At 44.6% G+C, this 24639-nt stretch overlaps 2 protein-coding genes across 3 annotated transcripts in view; one reads left to right on the top strand and one right to left on the bottom strand.

The window, feature by feature from the left end:
- Positions 1 to 412: 412 nt before the first annotated feature.
- On the top strand, positions 413 to 21848 carry LOC306781977 (uncharacterized protein). Of its 2 annotated transcripts, none has more exons than XM_079275108.1 (11): positions 413 to 536; positions 844 to 1000; positions 1170 to 1241; positions 1542 to 1618; positions 3164 to 3264; positions 4683 to 4799; positions 6469 to 6543; positions 17352 to 17490; positions 19597 to 19679; positions 19795 to 19891; positions 20002 to 21848. In XM_079275108.1, exons 1-11 carry the CDS (start codon positions 477 to 479, stop codon positions 20167 to 20169), a joined length of 1146 nt encoding a protein of 381 aa, XP_079131234.1. In that variant the 5' UTR covers positions 413 to 476; the 3' UTR covers positions 20170 to 21848. The 2 variants fall into 2 exon arrangements, with proteins under 2 accessions (XP_079131234.1, XP_079131235.1); XM_079275109.1 differs by having other exon boundaries at positions 529 to 627.
- Positions 21848 to 24639, bottom strand: part of zfpm2a (zinc finger protein, FOG family member 2a) — a 111422-nt gene continuing 108630 nt past the window's right edge. The window contains exon 8 of the mRNA XM_079275107.1: positions 21848 to 24418. Within this exon, the coding sequence (XP_079131233.1) occupies positions 21903 to 24418 (2516 nt within the window). The 3' untranslated portion in view covers positions 21848 to 21902. The remainder of the gene's footprint in view (positions 24419 to 24639) is intronic.

Raw genomic sequence — 24639 nt, 5'->3', positions numbered from 1 at the left:
TGTAGGATGGGTTTGTGGGATACAGTGACCCCTGCAGGCCAGCAGTTGTACTGCCGCTCCATTAATAAGTGCCCGAGGCAAAGTCTATTATTGATGTATTACAAATAATACTAAACATCCAGTATTTAACAGTATACAAAATGATTTATGGCATTGTGATTTGAATGATTCGTTTTGACTGTGACATGTGTTTAATGTACCTATACGACACTAATCTAACAGTGAGCTGTACATATATGTGTGGTAGTAAGCTTACAATAAAAAGAAGGTGAATCGTAAATAATTGCAAAGTAAACACTGATAAATGCGGAAGCACACAGCGAGCACAACGTGAGATGAGGTGGCTGCGATATAGCGAATCGCGCAAGGGAAGTTTTGTCTCTTGTCGGCTTCTGTATGTTGACCAGGAAGTCACAACAACTTCATTCAGTTTGTGTGGCGGTGTTACAGCGGCAGTTACAACTCTTTATTTCAAAATGCGTCGAAGAACCGAAGCTCAAGCATCCAACAGCGAACCTGTTAATGCCGGTAGAAAGGTACTGCAACGTGGACGATAGCTCGCTGCTGCTGATAGCTTCTGTGCAAGTGACAGCAGACCTCTGCTAGCTAACACGAGCTAAGATAAAAGTAAACCTGCTATTTTAACATCGGTGCTCTCAATTAACCAACTATTGCAGTGCATTGAAATCGCTGAAAATGCTGATATGATATCATAAATGTAGAGTTAACGAGTATATATGAATATATATATATGTTAGTATCAGATTTTTCCAACTTTAGGATGCTTACGTCAGGTTAATGTGTGACTTAACATTATGTTTCCTTCTTTTCTCCATAAACTAGGATCCCGATCAAAGCGTGCACAGCCAGGCTGAAGGCCGAGTGTCTTACGGCTCCGTGCTCATGACCATTGGAAAGTGTTTACTCTTGCTCGTCATCATCCCTCCGTTCCTCAACTATGCATCGCTGCAGAGAGAAGGACAGATGCTCTTGCCTAAAGGTTCATTATATCAAAGGCTAACAAAGTCATTGTTCCTTTCAGTTTAATTTGATACTTACAAAGCAAAACAAGTTTTTAAGAATACATTTATTACATGTGTTCATGTGTGTTACATGTGGCATCGGTGAAGCCTAACCTTTCCCTCTGTTCCTCTCCCCTTTGCATCCAGATGGCCAGATTGTTGATGTTGGTTTGGGTCAAAAGATGCATCTTTTGTGTAAAGGACAAGGACAACCAGTTGGTAATATGTGATGATATTCTATGATCTGCCATAACTTAATAATCTTTCAACTCATGGAACATGATCTACATCTACTCAACTTGCTTTGACCCCGGGGCCACTTTTGCAAAATAACAGCAGGCCAGAGTTAGTGAACAAACATTAATAAATAATAATGAATGAATAAACATCCCGATCCTTTCTTGGCCCTTTCCTTAAGTTGAGTCTCGCTGATCTACATTGTCTGACACATAGTTCCATGTCTGTGTGGCTTGTTGGAGTCTTTTTTTCTGAGCTCACCCTGTTTTTTTCCTTCTTCAGTCATACTGGACGCACCGACTGGAATGTCCTCAGACGTTTGGTTGCATGTCCAGGAAAGTGTGGCCACACTAACAAAGGTGAGGAAAGGACACGATTACTGTCGATTCTATTGAATGGCTGTGTTCTGAAATGATTGGCCACAATATGATAGCTCTGTTTACTCTGTTAAAAGCATAGATTGTACAGAAGAAGTAGATGTAGTCATCGCGATGTCACTCATGCAATTTTGAAACCTCGTATTCTGCATTTTGGTTGTTGCCATCTTGTTTTTTGGAAACTAGACGTGACACGAGAGGGTGGAGCTAAGTACAACTGAAGGCTGAATAATACATTTTTAGGCAACAAAAGATGTTACAATAAACTTTCGTAAAGTGAAAAAACACTGTGAAAGGGTTAAAGATGGAAGACGGAAACACAGAAAACTACCAGACCGACCTGTCAATCACAAAGTAGCCCCGTCCTAAATCATACTCTGTTTTATGGTCTATTTTACTCTAAATGGAGCATAATTTACTAAATGAACATCATGCTGTTTTGAAGAAGACTTGAAACTAGAGATTGATACCATAAACTCATGTTTACAATGTTTACTGAGGGAATAAATCAAAAGAGAAGTCGAGTCACTTTCTCATAGACATCTATACAACCAGAGGAGTCGCCCCCTGGTGGACACTAGAGAGAATGCAGCTTTAAGGCACGAAGCATCAGCTTCACTTTTCAGACCCGGAGGTTGCTGCCCGGTTAAAACAAGCGGGCTCATCGGAACTGAACAATGTATCTCAGATGAATCTAGCTTGTGCACCAAGGACGTCGTCCACTGTGGTGAACTTTGTTCAGAATCAGTTAATGCAGCGTTGTTGTTCGTGGTCAGGGTCACGTAAGGCAAGGCAAGTTTATTTGTATAGCACATTTCAACAACAAGGTAATTCAAAGTGCTTCACATGAAACCATTAAAAGCATAAAGGCAAAAGTAAAGGCGATTTAAAACATACATTGAAACAATAATCGATGTCTCCCTGAGACATTACGCTGCACGCAATCAACCATACACTGCCGCAATTCTGCAATTACTCGCACACAAACCACGTCTGGAAAAGATCTCTGCCGATCTGCGTTTTACGGTGTACGCCTTGCACGAACTCTGTCCCGGAGGAGATGGCGATATTTTGTGCACTTTCTAAATTTGAATCGATGTCTCCCTGAGACATTGCGCTGCACGCAATCAACCATACACTGCCGCAACGTAGGGAGACTTCCAGCGGTGGCTCTGCCACGTCCTCTCTGCTCAACAAGGACCCGGTGCAGCAGAAAGTTGGGGCTGACAGCCTGCCCCATGTTGTTTGTCGCAGATGTGACTCAAGTTGGGTCACAGGCTTGTTGGGGTGGGGGGGGGGGGGGGGGCCTAGATACATCTGAACAACTAAATCACACGCGCAGTAACAGTGCCCTGTTTACGCCATCTCTTATTTATCCATGTTACTCGGCTATCATGCATTTTTAACGTGCAGACACAGGTTAGGGTGGGGGAGTCCTTATTGAGAGCATCTGGTGTGTATGTAGAGCACAGTGTTATTTAAACACCCCCGTGTACCTGTGGTGTCTCTGTTTGTCACGCTGCTCAGGTGTGCACCTTTGACAGAATGGGACTGGGCTTCAGCAAGCGGCTGCTGCCGAATGAAACCACGGGAACCGAGAAAGTTTGGGGGATGTCGACGACTGGGCGGTAAGTACGCTGCCTCAGTGGGCGGTTGTCATTTTGAGTGTGGGGGTGACACAAAGTCTACAGTGTAAGCACAGTTGTTGTTGTTGTTGTTGTTGTTGGGGGGGGTTTTTTTGGTCACGAAGCGGATTGTGAATGAGTGAGTGAGCTGTTTTACACCTGCAGAGCCATCTGTCTCATTCACTCGTCGTTGCTGAGTTTGTAAAATTCATCTGTTGATGTTTTGGGTGAGATGTGGGCCAAACACACCGTCGTGTGGTGCAAGTGACTCTGGGTCTGACAAGTGCTGACTGTGGGAAAGCCAGCGTCTACTGTGGAGCATTTTTCAGGTGTTGTCAGAAAAGTGTTAGAAATACCCATCATGTTTCCTCAAAGAGGTTTTCATATTTCTTGTGCCAGAAAGAAAGACAAATAGTCATTCTACAAAGATAAAGAACATAGAAAATCAGCAAATCCTTACATCTGAGAAGCTGGATCCATTCATTGTTTGTAGTGCTTTGTAGATTTGACCAACTCCGACCAAATAGATTGGCATCAAAGTCCCAGGGGATGAGTTGTAATGGCTTTGCTGATGACTTCAGTTTTCACCATTACTAAGCGTACTGTATGCACAGCCCCACAGAAACATCTCTTATTGCTGATTTCTCCAAAACTTGGCAACTCGCACCAAAACAATCTTGCTTGCTAAATAGCACTACAGAAGCTGGAACTGTAGACTTTATGGAGCTTTTACTGAGAGATTGATGTTCAGTTCTGTATTATTTACCACTGTACAGTAACTACCCCTTGGGAATCAATATTTCCTTGATGAAGTGTCTGTTTGGGTCTTCTCATCCATGTTCGACACAGACTGATGTGTGCATTCCTCCGCTGAACTCACCCCTTACCTTCCTCACACTGTCGTGTGATTGGGCTCCAGTCGGCCCCGCCTCCGACATCGCAGCGCGCTTGTCGAGCCTTGAATCGGCCCGATAAGGGACGAGCGAGGCCGGGGTTCGCCGGTGGCCAGCGGCCTAGTTTACCGTGGCACCTGGCCCGCCGAGCAGCAATCAATTTCCCACAATTCAATATCTCAAGGAGGTTTGACCTTAAGCCTGGGAGTCTTGTGAAAACCCCTCATTCCAATTGGTCACCGCAGGTTTGATTTATTCGCACAACAAACCCAGGGCAGCAGATCTCAGAGAGGAGCTATGATGTCAGTTTGGGTGTCCAGCGGTGCTGATCATTTTGTAACACTTCTCTTAGCTTTTTGATGATGACTCTTAGTCGACTTGTTAACGAGCATCTCGGAGAGGAACGAGGTTAATGAGGAGAACTAGTCCCACCGAGCTGAATAAAGACCCTCCTGGCCCAGATGGCAGCGTGTCCTGGTTTACTTGTGAGACAGATGAGACTGTGTTGTTGTTGTTGTCGTCTTCCAGGATGGTGGATGATCTGCACCGACTCCTGCAGGCCGCTGAGATAGCCACGCCCTTCATCCTGGTGGGCTCGGAGCTCGGCGCGCTCAACGGCAGGTTCTACAGCCACATTCACGACGTGTAAGTAACGCATAATGAAACCTAGGTTTAACATCAAGGTCTGTTGTCTGCGTGGGGAAAGCGCTGAACGTCATCTGTGGCTCTGAAGGAGCTTTGCTATTATCTGTGTCTTACAAGTCTTCATATTCGAAATTGCTGAAATACCACCGTGACAATAAAAAGCTTTTACATAAGCGAAGAAATATGTGTTTCAACAACCTGATTAAATAGTTTATAGTAATCATCCAATAGTACATTTGCTTTGAATGCCATCCCTACAAAATATCATTCTTAATTATTCAACCTTGAGAAAGATTAAAAGCTTTTACAAAGCATCCAAACACACGATCTTCTGATATTAGACCTGTTTTTCATCAGATAACGATGGGATAAAATATTGAGAATCTTAATTTAATCATGTTAAAATAAGTCAATTAAATAATGGGAGACAGCCTCAGTAAAACTATTGTTTAACTCGATTGACTGAAATATTCAATATAATCTGCTGACACAGGACTAAGACTAAATTAAGTAAATTATCACAAATTAAGTAGCTCGCAAAATGAAGAGAGAAAACATTTTGACTAAAGGTTATGACTTAAAGTTGACTAAAATAACTTTTGGATGACTGAAACACTTTGAGTTGTCGTCGACAACAACTATAAAGGATGAAAATGACTAAAATGTGATTTAAGACTAATAAGCATTTTGGTCTTCAGACTGAGTCTAAATGCCAAAATGTCCACTGGTCACAGTGAATTGTACTGATCCTGTGAAAACGCCTCTGAAGGGAGTTTTCTCATGTTTGACAAAATAACCATGATGGTGTGCGCGTGTGTTTACAAGGCAAGCCATCATCGTCATCATCATCATCATCATCATCGTCGTCCACCATCAAAGAGCAGCAGACATGAGTCGCTGCTTGTGATTGTACTCGCACATGAATCCATAGTGCACTTATTGGGGAAGTTTTCATAGAATTTGTTGATGATATAACAACACAGAACATAAGCACAATCTAATAAATCATCTTAAATTACTTCATAGCACATCCGACGCATTTGAATTACCTCATCAAAATAAAGTCGAGTATATTATTTGATTACTTTTCTAATAAATGTTTTAAACCACAGAATTAAAAACCTCAAAACCTCCTAAAAACATCCCAGCAGTACTCAACACTGAATAGTGTCAAACTGCAGTAACTGTAACAAATGACAATTAGATGTACCGGTATTTATTGGTTTGATTGCGTAACTCTGTTACATGTAACGTGCATAGTTGCTCTCAAACACTGCGTATGCTGTAAGAGCTTGCAAGTATTGTACGCCTCCCAAAGTCACTCTTCACAAAATCTGCTCCAGTGTCCGTTCCCGTCCTCCCCCATGACTCGTCCATCTCGGAGTCAACGCAGTGATTAACGTGACAAGTAGCCCGCAACCAGGCCCCAAAGATTTAGTATTTAATCAGGCACGATGTTGCTGCTGCTAAGGGAGAGAAATGAAGGTGGATGGATGACACCTCTCCGGATGGAAATATTGCCCCTGGATCTGGCGGGCGTGTGGTCATCTGTCTGTGGGGGAGTCTACGGGGAAGACAGACTGCAGGACAGCCATCCATCTCGCGCTCATTACGGCCGGGGGTGGTCAATGAGTCTTACTTCATCCGAGTGTCCTCTCTCTGTCCTCAGGCAAGTGTCCGACCTGGTGCTGATCGATCCCATCCCAGAGGACGTTTTCGAAGACGACCAGTGGACAGAGTACTGGTGAGTTCGTAGCTGGTTTCAGGGGCGTGTCGGAGGATGGAACTGGAGGGGGGGGGACAGGGGGTTGGAAAGAAGGTGGAAGACGGAGAGATGTTTCAGAAGCAGGAACTAGGGAGGGATGTGGAAAAGAAGGAGAAAGGAGGGCAGTGGAAAAGGAGCAGAGGGGGACGATAAGGAGCTCTGACGGGCAGAGAGGAAGCCGATAAAAGCGAGAAGCAGGGAAGAGGAAATAAAAAAGGGAAATGTACCAAGAAAGAGGATTAGGATGAGGAGAGTGCTTCACAAGCGAAGCTCCAAACTCTCCCTTATTGGCTTCTGCGGGTGAGAATGGTTGATCGCCTTTGCGGGGCGGGGCTCATTAGCGTGATTAATGGGAGGCCAAAGGAAGCCATTAGCTGATCGCGCTCCTTTAGCGTGAGACAGATGAGGGTTGTGGCGGTGGTCGGGACTGAGTGACAGACGGTGTAATAACACTGCTTTAATCCTCCAGGCGAGATATATATGTCGAGTGGTAGTCATTGTCACAGCATACATCTCATTATGCATTCATTATCATAGAGGGGGGGGGGGTCGGGGCGTTATTAATGATAAAAGAGTGGATGGGGGAATGTTGGTAGACTTGTTGATTTCGCGACGCTAGCCGCATCTCAGATTGTTTACAAGCGAAGCTTGTCATGTGTAATCCTAAAAAGGTGTTTCACCGCCGAAGAGACTGTAATTAATCAGTTACATAATGTAGCAGCGCACGCTAAGATTTTAGATGTAGCTGACAGCCGAGCACATCTCTGAAGTGCATCTACACTGTGTGTTTTTCCAATTACTCATTCGAATTTGTTGTTTGTTAATTTTGTTGCTCAAAACCCATTCGACATTTGTACAGAATAGCAGTATTCACTATTGGAAATGTATTTAGTTTTAAATGATTTGGGATAAAAAGAAGTTCAGAAACAGTCAGACAGCGAAGAACAATAATTCCTCCCAATGAAATACAAAATATTGCTCTTTTGATCACACATCGTGTTTTCCATTTGCCAATTAAATTACATTTTAAACTTACAAAGTGGGCTACACAAGTTCAAGTGTTCAGAAGTAAAGTCAGACTTTTTACAGAAGTAAACAGATTTCTTGGTGCAGAATATTTATTTACAGTATTATTATTACTATGTACAGCCCCAAAAAGAGTTGATTTCAGACACTATTTAAATTTAAACATCACTTAGGATACATTGCTTCATGTGTCACACGGTTACCAAAGATGATGAATTTAGTCTTTCTTTAATTTTGGGATTTTGTATGTTCAAATCAAACCAACTTTCAGTTTTTCCAAAAGTTAATTTCAAATTTCTACATACAAAAACATCCTTTCATCTGCAAAAGAACATTGATCTCAGTGTTTTTGTATTTGCATTTTTGTGCAATGAATCAGTGGTCCTATCACTCAGCCATGAGGAACCCCAGAAGTAATGTGAATCATGTTTAAGGTTATTTATCTGAACACAGAGTGCTTCAGGTATGACTGGTCTTTGTAGGGCCAACCTGGAAGGTTCCCTCGGAAGAAAACAGTGGGATTGTTTTTGATTATTGCCATTGTAGCAAAGTTGATTATACTTACACGTTTAGTTCAACAAGTTAATACGTAACAAATACATAAGTGCAATCACCAGAAGCAAACAGTAGGACTCATTCCTGCGCCACTCTATTCCCACCTACCTAGTTACTGGGTAGGCACTGAACCAGGAGGGTGAAACGACCATATGGTCTATGTTTAAGTACAAGCCTTGATCAATATCTACTTTTCCTTCACAGGTTCCATCAATGTTAGCAAAATGGTTGTAAGAGTTTAATATTTCTGTCATCTAGAAACACCAACTGGGAGTTCATGTGTGCTTTGATATCACAGGAGGAGGAAAACATCAACTAATATCAAGTACTCTCATTTCCGGCATGACTCCGTGATACTTTGCGTCCGTCCACCGATACTAGCTCACATCTCATAGAAGCATGAGTGAAGCCAGATAAGGAGTGGATCCCTTAAAATGGCCTAATTTGTACGTGACTCAAAGTGGAGCAGCACCATTTATCAGGGTCATGTGTCCAATTATCCACAGATTAATCTGCATTCATTTCACTGCGTACACCACAGCGCAGCCACAATCCAATTATTCTGTGCAGAAGCAACGGGGAAATGAAAGGAGTTGCATTTACTTTGTGAAAAAAATCATTTTATCATTGGTGTCGGATTTCAGTGTGGGGGGGGGGAGTTAAAATAGAAACAGGAATGAGATGTGCAGTATGAAGAAAGAAAGGATGCATCACCGCACCAATGGCATCCTTCAACTGTTCCTCCATGTTTTCCACTTCCGGAGGGATTATGTCTTCGGGCTGTCCGTCCCGTCCATTCTCAGGGCGATATCTCAGGAACGCCTTGAGGCACACAGCTGGTAATTCTAGCTTTTGTTCAGCAAGGGGGCTTGTAGGTGCGTATTGCTCCTCTCTTAGATACGGGGTTATTAGCAGTCGGAGGTCTTAGAGTATCTGGATAGATAAGCGCTGCAGAGGGGAGCAGGGCCGCACCTGAGCAGGATTGCGGGGAGACCGTATCTGCTTTGCACTGGGACCGGGAGGATTTACACATCAAAGACCCGCTCATTAACAGAGGCTCACTCCCAATATTAGTTCTGTTGCATCTTACAAAATGAATCACCACCGTCTCCCGAGAGTGGTATTTCTGCGCTCTTGTGTGTGCGAGTGTGTGTGTGTGTGTGTGTGTGTGCACTTGTAAGAGGTCAACGTTCCTATTTGGGATTTTCTTCTGCAGCCGTCGCAGCATGTGTCTCATCTCCTTGTGGGCAAAGATAATTCTGCCTGATGGAGACATGGAGCAGTGGGTCTAGCATGAGCGATTGGGAGGAAGCCCCAGTGTACGTCTGGACATGTTCCATTGTGGATGGGAGCCACTGGTATGAGTCACTCAGTGCTGTCAGTCTTTGTTTCAGCAGCTCAAGCTTTGGAAGTATTGCATCTCCTCCACCACAGACGGAAAGATTCCTCACGATTCAACATACATCCTTACTATTTGGGATAAGGACTGGGATAAAACTGACATCGCATGGATGCAAAGAGATGGCCAATAAGCCCGTATGTCGACCATGAGGAAATACAGTAGCTGAGGTGTGAAAAAGTGCATTTATATTTTGGCTGCATCAAATGTTAGACAGTCTCGATGTGTACGGGTTGACTTTTACAGATCTACTCATTTTCGGTGGGTTAGCTGTCGTTGGGGGTGTCCTTCTGTTGCATTCCCCTCCCTCCTTCCCTCCCTCCTTGCATTCCCCTTCATTTCTCTATGTACTGTTTCTGATAAAGGCATAAACTGACCCACAAAAATCATTTTAAAAGTCATTTCTACAGTTTTTCTTTTGTGAACCAGCGCAACATAACTAAAGTAATTACACCAACGATCCTTTGCTTCTTTTGTTTAAAAGAAGCAACTCGGCGAGTCATTCACACTCTCGAGTGTGTGTGTGTCTTGAGTGTGTGGAGTATAAAACTAATTTACCCCATGGGGAATGTGTTCGCTCGCAGAGCGGGAGCAGTGGGGAATGCTCCCGTCTAATGGGATGGTCCTTCCAATTTAATGAATGCTGATTGATTGGCAAACTCTCCGTTTTCACGTACCGTCCCTCGGCAACTCGGCCCTCAACAGGAGCACCACTTGAAAGCCTCCTCATCCCATCCCTCCGCATCTTGGTCCTTCTTTTACATTTTTTTAATTACTAATCTGGGATCATTTCATGCTGAGACACAGAAGTCTGTAGTTACGGTCTTTTTTTTTCTTCAGGTACGTAGCTAATGGACTTCTATCTTGCTTGTATGATGTGTAAATCCACAGCGTTGGCCTAACAGCTGTGTCTGCAGGCCCGGATAGAAACTAACTATTGAGTTATGAGTCCCAAAATGAAAACAGCCCTTTCTGTCCCATTCGTCATCCTACCTGTAATTAATATGCTGAGCACGGCCTACACACACACACACACACACACACACACACACACACACACACACACACACACACACGCGCGCACACACACACACAGACAGTCGTGATCACATTTATGCACTGACGTACTGTACGTATATATATGTATATGCATATGCATATCATCACTAGGGGTGTAACGGTACGCGTATTCATATTGAACCGTTCGGTACGAGGCTCACGGTTCGGTACGCATGACGAACCGAATACGTTTGAATAAAAAACAAAAAAATAATAAAAAATAAATAAAACTTAAAAAAAAAAAAAAAACTTTATTTAACCAGGTAGTCCCATTGAGATTAAACATCTCTTTTGCAAGATGTAAGTAACAATACAAGATGTAAGCAAGATGTAAGTAACAATACTACATAACATTAAGGAGCAGTTTTTGTTTTTTATGCTTATGTGTTGCTAAGAAGACACCCCAGAAGATGAGTCACTCAGGTATAGTTCCATCATTGTTCAAAGTCAAAGAATAACTTTATGATGTTAGTTGTAATGAATAAATATATTTTAAAATCAAGTACATTTGTCTGGCGTTTATAGTTTTCTACTGTACCGAAAAGTACCGAACCGTGGCTCCACTGTATCGTACCGAACCCAACCGTGAGTTTTGTGAACCGTTACACCCCTAATCATCACATATGCACACAGCTTGCTGCAGTGTGTAGCAGATAATAGACACGTTTCTCTCGCTCACCTGGAGCCCGCTATGACGGGCAGCGTATGACTGGCACTTTGACCGACGAGCACTCACAGTCTCGCAACTGCTGCGCTTGGTTTGATTTATAGGCCGGGCAGGCTGTGATATGAGGAGCGTTTCCATCCCTCCTGGCAGCACTTTGTCAGAGGATGGATTTACAGGCCTAACAGGAGCCTCATCTCTTCTTTGCCTTCCAACACCGAGGAACTTAAACACTTCTGCACCCGCATGCTACTGCAGTTCATTTAACATCATTATTTGGGGTTATGTAATCTCATTGCGTCCTCCCCCCTCATCCAGAGACCCGGGAATGCCAATTAATTGTAATTAGAATCACTGTAAGCGTAACTATTGCTGTTCCGCTCCACTAATGAATCAAGTCAAGGCTGCTGCAGTCCCCGTGTATTCACCCCGAGTGTAATCTGTCTGATTGATGCCGGGAGGATTCAGGCCGACGTCGGCTGTGGTGCAAGAGTGACACCGTGTGGTCGGTCTGGGTATTACACCGCTGGAGCAACCTTTACATTTCACTTGTCTGGGATTTGGGCAGTTTTCTGCTTGCTCCCTAATCAAAACGGTTCTCCATGAGCTCGAGTTGGATCTCTACATAGAGTATGATTGGTCTCCATTTGACAGCATGAAGTGTGGTGAAGTACAACGGCTCCACCACCTGTGAATTGACGCAGCTCATCACATTCGCTGAGAGATTCAAACAGCGACTGATTGGTGTGAAACAATTAAGTCTGATTGTCTGAAGCAGACATGCTCCTAAAACGGAACGTACAATGATGATTGTAGTTGGAAAACAATTATCGACCGCCTTTAAGCAAAATCAGTGTAGTTTGTTGAATTAAACAGAATGTGACCAGAATATATTTACTGTATTAAGGAACAAGCAGTGATTCATTGCTTTGCTTTAGCATATTTCTGTGATGCAAGTTTAATAATCTCCACGAGGACACTGGGATGTTACAACCACAACACTACAAAAGTATATCGTATAAAAGTATACAAATCAAAAAAACAGCCCATTGAAGGTGCAGTGTGTAGGATTTTGACAGAAAGGAATATTCTATTCATAGCTATGTTTTCGTTTGTGTATAATCACCTGAAACTCAGAATCTCTTAGAATGAGTCCTTTATACCTACATAGGGAGAAGGTCCTCTCACAGAGTCAGCCGTGTTTCTACAGGAGCCCTGAGTGGACAAACTACTGACTCTAGAGACTTTTTACCTGAAGGCCACCGTAGTTCTCTGACATGCTTGGGAAGGAGGAGGAGTGAGCGGAGGAGTGTTCAGTTGGTTGCAATTTGCAACCTCACCGCCAGATGCCACTGAATCCTTCACGCTTCTCCTTTAAATGGTGTGAATACAAACAGGTGCCAATGACACCTTGGAGTTATGGTTTAAAAAAATGATTCATTGCACTTTGTGATTTAAATGAACCAAATGTGATGCCGGACGGTAGCGTCTGTGTCTCAAAGTATGTTATTTTAAAACTATATGATACTTCATACAATAACTCAGGTGTGATTAATACTGTAGGTGTAAGGCGGGTGCTAATTGGTTGGCTGTGTCTGACACTTAAAGGTCAAAATGTGAAGTTTTATCTGAGTTACAACAGTTTGTTTCATGGACAAAACCTGCATAAAAATACAACACTAAAAGCTAGAACATTGTTTAAATGTGTTGTATTCTGTTTGTCAGTGTCAACGATACTGTATATTAGCTGCAGGCTCGTCTGCTAATGAAGCAATACGAAATTCATCACATGTAAATAAAAAAAAAAACCACGATCAGAATCATATTAGTCCCGTTTTTCCATTGTTGTCAATCCCACGAGAAGCAAAAAGATGATGGCCTGGTGTCGCCACACAGTGACCTCCTCCTCTGTCCAGCTTCGACATTTACCCACAAAACCTCTGTTCTTCTGGCAAATGGTGTTTCTCAGGCATGAATGTTAATAAACGACACTGGACTGCTTTTTGTAAAGACCACCGTGGTGATCTCAGCGTATGAAGCCACATTCTGTTGCGAAAGGACCTGCTCCGGCTGGACTTGTAGTTATTAGCATCATTGAAACTATCAATCAGAATTTGTACCCCTTCTTGAACAGAACTAAGTTCTCTTGAACAGAATAAGTTCCCGTTTCACTTCGGCTCTCTAAAGAGACCGTGTCACATTAACGTGTCTCTGTGAAGAGGACGTTACATCACACGCAATCACAAACATGTCGTGCAGAAGACATTAAAGTCAGAGAATTCTTTTCCTTCGTAGTCCTTCATGTGAAAATAGCAACGCTGCAGCTGACCAGGCAGCACCAACCCAGCATTAGAAATACCTGCATGTACGTCATCCTCGTCAGTGACAGTGTCGTACTCTCAGCATAACCCAGGGCTCGTGTAAAGTGGTTGGTTGAGCTTGTTTCACAAAGGTCCCTCATATGTTGTCCTGGAGTGTTTCACACATGTTGAAAGCGGACTGTTTCATCTTGACTTCAACACTCTGGTTTACTGACACCGAAGGCAAAAACTCTTCTTTTAATGCACTGGTCACTTTTGAGATTTTGGGTCCATCCAAAATACACAATCGGGTGTTTATTTGACTACTTTCTGTATTTGCGTCTGTAGATTTCTCCTAAATTCACCAAAAGTTAGCATGAGATGTCTCATTTGCATATACATAACAGAAAACTTGTAATACAAAATGATAGTCGTAATGTAAGTAATCAACTGGGGAAGTTTCATGGTGATATCTGTAATATATTACATTCATTCCTCTGTAGTGTCTTCAAAATGTATGTCATTTAATCTTCAAAGGACGTGTTCTCCAAATGAGTTTTTCTCAGATTTTGAGCCAGAAATCTCCACTTCAGCAGCACTTACATACTCTTACACACACACACACACATACACACACACACACACATATATATATATATATATATATATATATATATATATATATATATATATATATATATATATTAGTGTGTGTGTGTGTGTGTGTTTTCTCTGAAGGTTTGTTCATATATCATTCATAGTCTTATTTATAGGACATTTTATTCTATTATTTTTTTCCTGGCTGTTGACAGTATTTTCTGATTCATGGAGATATCCAACATGCCCTTTTATATGTCAATATATAATATATAATATGTTAACAAAATGAAACAAGACTGTTGAACCTGGCTTCATCCATAGTTTAGGTTTCTGGTCTGGAAATTAATTCAACTTATCACATATTTGATAAGCTAATGCTGCATTTGCAGTTAAACACATCATGACAAAAACAACTGTCTCAATGTTGGTAATGAACTGTTGGAGTTTCATGGTTCAACGTTATACCCTGTTCACCTGCTGGCTCCTCTTCAAACCATGCCGTGCTGTTAAATCATGGATTGCAGGACGGCCTTGTGTCAAATCTGGGGTGAAATATGGAATTGCCGCTCTACTCTTTGCCTCCGTGAGAGTCTCTGGAAGTCTTCATCTTTTTCTTCTTCTCTTTTCTTTGAAAGTGTTCCTTCGGCGTAATAGTTAGTTGAGCCTCGTGTAATAGTCTGTGTTTAAAGGTTCTCCGCTCATTGTAATAGTCGGCGGGAGCTCGTGTAATAGTTGGTGTTTTGTGTGTGAGCAGGCTCTCGGGTAACAGAGGCCCTGCATATGGAATGAGATGGTAATGAGGAGGAGGGAGGGGAGCCTTATCACTGCAGGGCCAAATTCCGACAGTGAATTGCGCAGTTGTAACAAAAGTAACAGAGCGTCCATTCAGCCTGCACTAATCCAGATGGGAAAGTCAAACAGCAGAAAGTCCACGGCACAAACTCATTTCATCACTTTATTAATTTAGATATTGCCTCCTCGCTCCTGCGGGGAGGGAGAGGGGAGGTGGGGGGGGGGGGGGGCGCCCGTCTGAAATGACCAACATCGGTGAGGCGTTTTGCTCTACATGGTTCCACCACTTCGTCTCCTCCCGTTATCTGTTTAATTCATCCCGCCAATCTTGGCTGTCTTTACCCACTAAATTTCCCTTTGACACGCATGCCTTGCTTCGCATAATCCTCACTCCGGGGCAGAATTAAAAATGGGAAAAAAAGAGGAGGGAATAGGACAGGTGGCTGGAGAATCCTTGAAATAATGTTCAATGCCAGAGCCGGGAATGATTTGACCAGATTCTAACGATTCGGGGGGTGATAGGGAAATAGTTTTTTCTTTTTTTTCATATCTTTATTTTAGGAATCAAGGCGCAGGAACAGGGTGACAGTGGAACATGTGCAGAGACTGAGGAGTCCCTTAAGAGGCAGGTCGGGTAGTCGGTTCTAAATTGTGGTGCCAGAATGACTTCAGGGGGGAAACTGTTGCAAGGAAGATGAAAATGTCAAAATGGCACTCTCCGGAGGTCTGATTTGAAAAGTTTTTCTCTGCCTACCGAAGGCTGAGGATTGGAATAGACGACTTGTTTCTTTACGTCCTCCTGCAGGGATGTAAGGTTGGCCCCGTGGGGACTGGATACGGCAGCGATGTGTTCTCTCTACACTGCCATTTGTAGCCGCTGAACAGCCGCTGTGTGTATCTGCTTTATCTGACCCATCGGGGCCGACATGCTTTGCCGGAGCAGCTACAGTTCTTTAGGTGGCAGCGCGTCATATCAACAACAGGTGAAATGGGTTATTTTACAACTGATCTACGGTGTGTTGGCTGCGTGTAGGGGCAGGCTGCGCAGCGCGGCAACGGTGGTGGCGGCGGCGGCGGCAGCAGCAGGCGCACGGCACTATTGATTGGGCTCCACAGGCTGAGACCAGCCAATTCAGAGCACCAGTGAGCCGAGACCGATTGGGCCTCCTGAGTTACAAAATCCCACAGCTCTTCTTCTCTCATCTGCCAAGAAAAAAAAAAGAGTATTTGTCATTCCCCAGGCAAATCTTTTCCAAGAGAAAGTTTGACATTTTGGGGGTTGAAAAAAGAAAATAACACTGGAGGAATGGTATGACTTGTATGCTTAAGTCAGAGTAAAGTACAGTCAGCCTTTGTTGTTGCAACAGAGACATTCAGAACTGTTGTCGAGCGGCACAAACTAAGACTAACTTGACTTGATGTTTGAAGATCCAAGTACGCTAAAGGCTACGACAGAGACTTATTGATCACATGACTCCTTTTTATCATCTTTTAACACATTGCTTCGGATTCACGGCCCAAGATCTCTCCTCACCTTTCCTCCCACAGCAGCAGGTGGTTGTTTCTAGTCAGAAAGCTTTGATAGACTTTACGTTACTGTCAAACAAACAGCTAGCTACCGGCTGGTGCAGCATTCAGCAAGCTAAAGGGTTGGTGGGCCCAAAGCGGACTCCAAACCAATGCTTACGTATTCATGGTTACTCCTCTTCCAGATGTGCAAACAGGAAATGATCTGCTAACACGCTAGCAGGGTTCCCACATGTCCTGGTAAACCTGGGAAACAGGTTTCCGGTCATGGGGAACGCGTGGATATTTTCCTTTAGCCGAGAATCCACTGATCTGCTGTCTGTCAGAGCAGCTCTCCAGAACAGACGGCACTGCCATGTGAACGGGCGAAGTCACGTTCATGACCATCTTACTTTCAGCAAGCAGTTCAACATCCATTGACTGATAATGTAATGACGCTGCAGGCGAAGCGTTTAGTAGAACTTTGAGCTCTGTCAAATTGTTTCTCTTTTATTTTTTTAAAGCTACATAGTCTGTATTTTAAGGGTGGAGGTGCTTTGAATACTGCAAACAAATGTTGTACAATGTACACTAATAACTAACAGCTAGATGCAGCTGTGAAGAAAAAGTGGGCGTTCTTGTTCCACACGAGCCAATCAAACGGCAGGAACCTTGGTTAGCTAGAGCAGCTTTATGACGCTAACACGTGTCGGTGTGTTTTTAGCTTCTTCTGTTGTCCACAAGAGGCTGAAAATCAATAAATGGAGCTTTTTAATCCCCCAGTGAAGTTAAACTGTTGGACTTTGGTTTGCCTCCTCTTAAAGTTTACCAGGTGGGTATATTTGTGTGTGTGTGTGTGTGTGTGTGTGTGTGTGTGTTTGTTCAGGTACGGTAAGCTGTTGCCGTCACTCCAAGCCAGGCAGTTTTCAGCAGCTACGGGTCTGAGCCGCATGCTGATCATCCTCGGGGTGATCGAACCGACTGTTAAAGGGGAAAACGTTTCGGAGGAGGTCGTCCAGCGTCAGGTCAGGCTAATGCACACACACACACACACACACACACACACACACACACACACACACACACACACACACACACACACACACACACACACACACACACACACACACACACACACACAGGCTTAAAATAGTGCTGGAGACAACGCTTTTGCTCTGTTGTTCTGCTCGGGCAACTTCTGTGCTTTCACTAAGCTAATTCAGGAACATAGAGGAAAAGAAAGTGATATGTTCCTTTAGAAGCAACTCCTCCCATCTTCCCCCCCTTGCGGCCACAGGATGGTGCTAGTGCGAGAACAATCCTCGGCAGAGAGATGCGAGTGGGTGATGACTGCAGAGGCGTCTGTGTCTCAGTGTCGTCCGGGGCCTGTGAATTGTTTGGCACACGGGCGCCAGGCGTCACTTTTTTTTCACAATAAATGAGAATTGAACCCGTTCCCGGAGCTGACGCGACGCCGCAGTTTGCACTGTTATCGTCTGACGCCTGCTATACTGTAAACTCAGCCCTCTGACAGGCTCTTAATATATGCGACACATTGTGCCGTGTGTTGCAGATGCAGTTTCTCTCCTTTTTTATGTTATTTCTCACCTCTCCGCTCTCTGATCTGCTGTGAATCTGTTTTTGAAAACACACTCACAGTGCTGACATGAAGTCCTGTCGTCATTTCTGTTTCACTTGCTGTGGAAGACGTCTCAGGCAGAGGAGGAGTAATGGATGAACAACAACCAGTATCTTTGGTAACATGGGACAATGCTCTGTAGGGGGTGACACCTTATTATAGCAGGGAAACAATGTTTTAGAGCGTTAGCGCCATGGAGGAAGAGAGATTCTTGCAGGTTAATTTAGCAGCATTTAAACAACACCGTCCCACTGCAAATTCTTCCTTTTTTTAGTTTTTTTAATAAATAGAATTTATTCGGACACTCGGTGACATCGCTAACATCCGTCCAGCATCACGTTTGAGCTGCAGCTGTTCAGTTGGTTGAGACGCGTTCTCCGCAGCCAGCCACCCACGATGTGATGGCAGCAGAGATGAGGGACCCGTCTCAGCTCTTCAAGTATTACAGTCGTTGCCAGAGAGATAAGGACATCATTGTGCTGGGACTCTCCAAGGACAGAGAGAGGTTTTACAGACAGGCTAGTGAAGGTTATAACACACAGACACACAGACACACACACAGACAGTCACAAGCTCGCCGGACTCAATAGAGCATGCAGTCCATTTCTCAAGGGCATGTTCTGTAACCAGCGCTTAATTGAACCGGAGCAGACTTGTTTGCCGCTATGTTCGCGGCACCAAAGCTATCTCGGGCTCATCGCACGCGGAAGATGGATGCATATTGTGCTCAGTTTGAGGAGTCTCGTCTTCTCCCTGGTGTAGCGCGCGGTGATCTCTCTCTAACCCTGAGCCGCAGAATCCGAGAACCAAGACTGATATTTTCAAATGTCGTATCAGTATTCTGGTCTGAGCCGGACATGCACTTGAGTTTCACATCTTTTCCAAAAATCACCTTGGAAATGCAAACGGATGGAAGTAAGAAGTTGAAGAAGTTTGAGTATTCCGCCTCGCCATGGCATTGGAAGTCACTAGAGCAGCTCTGACTCGGGGATTCAGTCAGAGTATAATCATACTGTAAGTGCAGTTATGATAAATGATAGGGGGGGGGGGGTGTCTAAATGAAGCGAGGCTTTGTAAAGATCTTGCTCACAACACATACACACATCTGTGTCCGTCCCAATTTTGGATTGCGTTGCAGGGATCTGGGGTGATTGTAGACGAGCACAAAAAATGAACCAACTGCGAAGCGGAAGCGATGCTTTGTTGTTTTGGACGTGCATAAAATGGCCCCAAAAATTGTCAGCGTGTGGCGATATGGGATCGGAGCCGTGTGTGGTGAGGCAAAAACAAAGAAAGGGTGACATGGTGCGACTGTGGAGTAGCTCCATCAACATGTCTGCCAATAGACTTACCCAACAAATCTCTGGGATCGCTCAGATCACTATCCACGGAGTTACTCTGTTTGCTCTTCAGTGTCACTTGGCTCCTTTCCTTTTTGTTTTTCCGGTGTGTTGTGACTGATTTCCTTTCTCCGTCTCTCTGTGTCTTATAGAAATACCTCCTGAGTAACCCGGCCCACCAGAGCAGTGCCGTGGATGAGCATTACTTTCTGAACGAAAGTGCATCTCAAGTGAGGTATGGTAACCTTTTTTGTGCCTGTGTTTTCAAATGAGTTTGCAAGTTTAATGTGGAAGTCAAGATGAACATTGGAATTGGAAACATTATAATATTTCAGTTGTTGTTTTTAAAGGGACATCACAAAGTTTAAGCCCCTCTCCAGCAGGACGTCAGTGAGCGTGATCACCGGCGATTCCTTTGACCAGGAAATACCTGAACATCTAAACCAGGTGAGAGAGTTTACGTTAGTAACTACTCTTGCACAGTGACAGGACAATACTAAAGTCACGCTTGTGTAAAACAAAAAAAGTCTGAATAAATGATCTCTTTCCTGCACCAGATGGTCGCCGAGCTTCAAAAGAAGTTTCTGGAGGAGTCCTACCCGTCAGCCAATCACGTTCACATAAAAGGAGCCGACCGGCGAATGATCTACAAGAAGCCATCTGCCATCAGCCAGCACCTGAGGAAGCTCGTCAACCGACGACAAGCCAAACAGCAGAGCGAGTGACCCATGGCCAACATGCAACAATAGCGCAGGCATGGACGGGGTAATCATTGAATATGTTTTAAATATTCAAGTTATCGCTCTTTTTTTTTGTCCCCTGCAGCGATCTGTAGAGATTGTGTACATGTTTGGTGAGGTTCATCAAAAAGTCAATTTTTGAACATACTTTTTGCTCACTGGAAGCTTTTAATTTGAAAATATCTGGAGGGTGATTCAGTGCGATGACATATTTGCTGTCTTAGAGTCGGGAAATCTTATCTTTCAAGTTGTTATTTCAGTCTCTTTACCTGATTGGCCAGAGACAAAAATTAATACATTACTCCTTATCAATGTAAAGGCCACACACGCCACTGCTCATTTTATCTCATTCGGTTTAGTCTTAATATTCTGCCTTTTTATAGCCACAGGGAAATGTACATTCTCTCTCTGTCTCTGTCTCTCTCTGTCTCGTCAGCTGCAGTCATTTGTTACTTGCATATAATTACATCACAAACCGTTGTAGACCTCCATCTTTGGACTTTTAATCAGCGAACAGATGAGTCTGGCCTGCAAAGCTGCATTTGTGTAAATCCGTCTTCATGTACGTCTGTTTTTAACTGCACTGAACTCACTTGTGTGGCAAACGTGGACGTGATGAAAGACAGAGCAGACAGCGTTGGTTATCCTGAGGATTTAAGTTTTAATTATGACACCACATCAAAATAAAAATTTCCAACAGATCTGGAATTTAATTCCATCCATATACATGCATAGCAACAACGTTTTAAGAAACATTTTCTCCCATAATCAGGACATTGGAATGATCATTTTACATCAGCATACCCACTGACCTCCCACCCATCTTGTTCATCAGCAATAAACGTAATTCTTGTACTTCTTTTTTCTTTTTTTTTTTTCTTCCCTTCGGGGTTACAAATAATTATATGCACACTCCCCCATTTCATAATACTGCTTTTCAGTAATGTTCCCTCATTTACAAAGTATTGCATTGAGAGCAAAATTTCAAAAAGGGAGACCAAAGTGTATCATCAAACAGAAATACAAGTACTATACAAGAATGCTGCCATCCTCATGAAAACATCCACATCTGAGTTGAAGAAAAGAGACGGGGACAAACAGCCACATATGTATGCAAAGCCATGTGTATATGCCAAAATGTGAGATGCAGCGTTGTGCCTGGTTATCACCCCCAAATGGTGATTTATTTTAGGCAAACAAGTCATTAGTAGCAATCTGCAAGTGACATTCTGGGCATATACAGAAACTGGTACAGCAAATAAGAATACACAAGTGCGTCAGTAGCTATTTTTGTGTCTACAATGCATCTCATTTTTGTATTGTCTATGTTTCATTGAGCCTACACTACAGTGTAAACAATATGTGTGCTACACAAGAATGACTATACAATAACATTACAAACAACTCTGATATAAATTTCATTTTGAATTTAAATTAAGATCACTACTATTAATACTGATTGTAAAATAAATTAACGTGAAAGTGGCACCAATATTATTCTTGATTCATTTTTCTTCTTTTTTTTTCTTCAAACCAATGTTTTTTTGCATTTTAAAGTCTTAAAACGATGAAAGAAGAAGCTTCTCTTGATTGTCCACAAGCAGCGTTTAGCACTGCAGGATGCACTATTCCAGACACAACAGTGTACCAAAACAAAGGAGGGAAAAAGGGGGGAACAGTCGGGTGGGGGGGAGGGAGAAGAAGAGCGCGTCGTCTTCTTATTTTACATGCTCTGCAGCATGTGATGAACAGTAAAACTTCTTATGGGTGATAAAGTTTGACAGGTTGTTGAACTGGATATCACAGAGGCGGCAGTACTTGCCACTTCCAGAGCCGTTCACGCCTTTGTTGGCTGTGGGCGCCGCCTCCTCGCTCGGAGACTTGGAGGAAGGCGACATGTTCTCGTTGGAGTCGGCCTGTTTCTCGCCGGCCCACGTAGGTGACGGAATGGAAGGTTGGCCGTCTGGCTGGGGCTGATTCTCCTGCTGCGGTGGAGCTGTGCCCGAACGCTCCTCGGGCTTGTGCCCCCCGTTGACGATGACCATGCCCCGGTTTTTGGGGAGTAGGGGAAGCGGCTCCTTGCCAGGGTGGGGGCAGCCATTAACAGCAGGCTGCTGGGCCTGCTCCCTGGTCGCTCCTGTCTCTCCTCCCCCGCTCTGCTCCTGCTCGCTTGCCTCTCCCTGCATCACTGGTCCCCCGGTCACATAATCGGTTGGCTTTATCCCAAAATACGGCGATAGTTGCTCGGGACCTTTGGCCTTCTTTATTGCTCCGGGATAAAGGCAGTGGGGCAGAAACATATTCTTGCTCTCGTCTTTTGATGGGATGAGCTGGGGCTCAGCAAAAGGCTTGAGTCCCGGCACGGTCCCCAGGTGAGGGGGGAACAAGCCTCCGTTCTGCACCATCCCCTTCCCGTTGCCATTCTTCTCACATTTGCCCGGGCTCTTATCGTAGACGTCATCGGGGTTGTTGTTGCCTTCGCTCTTCACATCTGGGAACATGGTCGGCTCCAGGCTGCCAGTCTCATTGTGTGGTTGCTGTAGTTGTTGAGCGGCGGCAGCGGCGGCGGCTGTTGCAGGGCAAAAGTTCTGTTTGTGCGCCAGGTAGTTCTCCACCTTGTTAAAACTTATCTTGCACACGGCACATTCGTGATAGTCCAACAGTCTTTTGGGGGAGCTACATGTCTTGTCGGAGACGGGCGAACACTTTTTGCTGAGATCAATGGGGGCGTCCAGCTCCTGCTGCTCCACTGTATTGCATTTGGGAGCCAGAATAGCTTTAGTGACAGTCAAGGAGGCCTCCAGGTGTTTGGGTACCATACCGGGGAAGATGTCACAGCGCGGGTGGAAGCGGTCTGCTAGGCTCTCTACAGCTTCCTGGGAAGTACAAGGATTCATAGGAGGACCGCCGAGGAAACCTGGCTGACCCATAGGGTTCCTCTGGTGGTCCTGGTCTGGGAGACACATCTCATACATCTTCCTGCGCTTGCGGGCCCTTATGGTTCTCTGCATGGAGGGTACCTTGTTGTTGGACATGCGTTTCATGGGCGGGTCATGACGCGTGGCGCAGTAGTACTGCTTGTGGACCATGAAGGTCTCGTGACGGCTGAAGGTGATATTGCAGGCCTCGCAGACTGTCTTGTTCGGGTCATTGTCACTTTCCACCAAACCCGTACTGGGGCTTTTCCCCTCCAGCTGCTTGCCGTTCAGCCTCTCCTCAGCCCCAGTCGGGGTAGTGGCCTTCTTCACCTGTCCGGCTAGATCCTTTTCAGGCTCTTTGGCCCCGGCGTTGATCATGTCCAACACACTGGAGTTCAGACAGGCAGACTGCATGATGTGGTTGTCGGCCTCTGTAGGGTGGCAGCTGGTCAACATGCTAACAGAACTGTGGCCGCTGTTGGGGCTCACCGCCTCGGGAACCTTATCCGAGAGGGCGGAGAAGTCCGGGGACTTTGCCATGTGTTGCCAGCGGCTGTTACAGTAGTGCTTTTTGTGGACCAAATAGTTGTCCAGGTTGCTGAAGGTGATATTGCATTCGAAACAGGTGGCCCCTTTGGGCATAAGAGGACTGTAGATGACAGGGGGGTAGCTGTTCCCTCCGTGGCGCAGCCTCCGGTGAACGAGCTCTGACATTTTAGCCAGAATCTCAGAAGCCTGCGGGACGACTGAAATGTCTTGGGAGAAAGCAAACTGAGACAAGAAGGGGCCCATGGGAAATGTAGGCATGTTATGCTGCACAGGGGAGGAGGCCAGCCGGGGGCTGGAGGGCTCAGACTTGATCCTAGTGTAAGAAAAACTGGCTTTGCTGCCTGGGTGGGCCTCTCCCTTCTGAACAGACAGCATGGGCTTCTTCTCAGCCTTGTCAGCCTCTCCGTCTGTGCTGGTCTCCTTGCTGAGGGTCCCTTTGGGACTTCCCAGCAGAGCATCCTTCCTGTTGGCCAGCTCAGCGCGGGCCTGCTGCTGCTGCTGCTGGAGGCTTTCCTCGGGCCCCCTGGGGGAATGCTCGGTGCCGTCGCCTTCCCTGTGAAGTTTGCTGCCGTGCCCATGTAAGTCCTGATGCTGTAAGAGTTCCCTGTGGCTCTGGAAGCTGATACGGCAGTGATTGCATCTGAAGGCCGCCTGTGACAGGTGAGACATGATGTGATGCTGGAATGTAATAAGAGAATCTGCCGTGTAGTTACAGATTGTGCATTTCAAGCTGGTGCCAGGAGGGAGGCTCTCTTCCATTTTGACACCTGTGAAGGAGATAAAAGGGAGAAATGCTCAGAATCTCGCCTCCCACTTCTCCTTTAGAGTTAACTGTAGAAACCATCAAACGCTCATGCATTTTGCCAAGCTTATTCCCCTCCACTAGATATTTTTTCCGCTCAAGGATAAACTGTCAGCTGTGGTAGCTGACAGGAGGATATGTATATTCTTTCAAAATAAACGACATTTTTCCAAACCTGTGTAAAAC

This window comes from Melanostigma gelatinosum (genome assembly GCF_949748355.1).
Source record: "Melanostigma gelatinosum genome assembly, chromosome: 9".
Classification (NCBI taxonomy): domain Eukaryota; kingdom Metazoa; phylum Chordata; class Actinopteri; order Perciformes; family Zoarcidae; genus Melanostigma; species Melanostigma gelatinosum.
The sequence above is the reverse complement of the archived record's forward strand: the minus strand, read 5'-3'. Positions and strand labels throughout refer to the sequence as shown.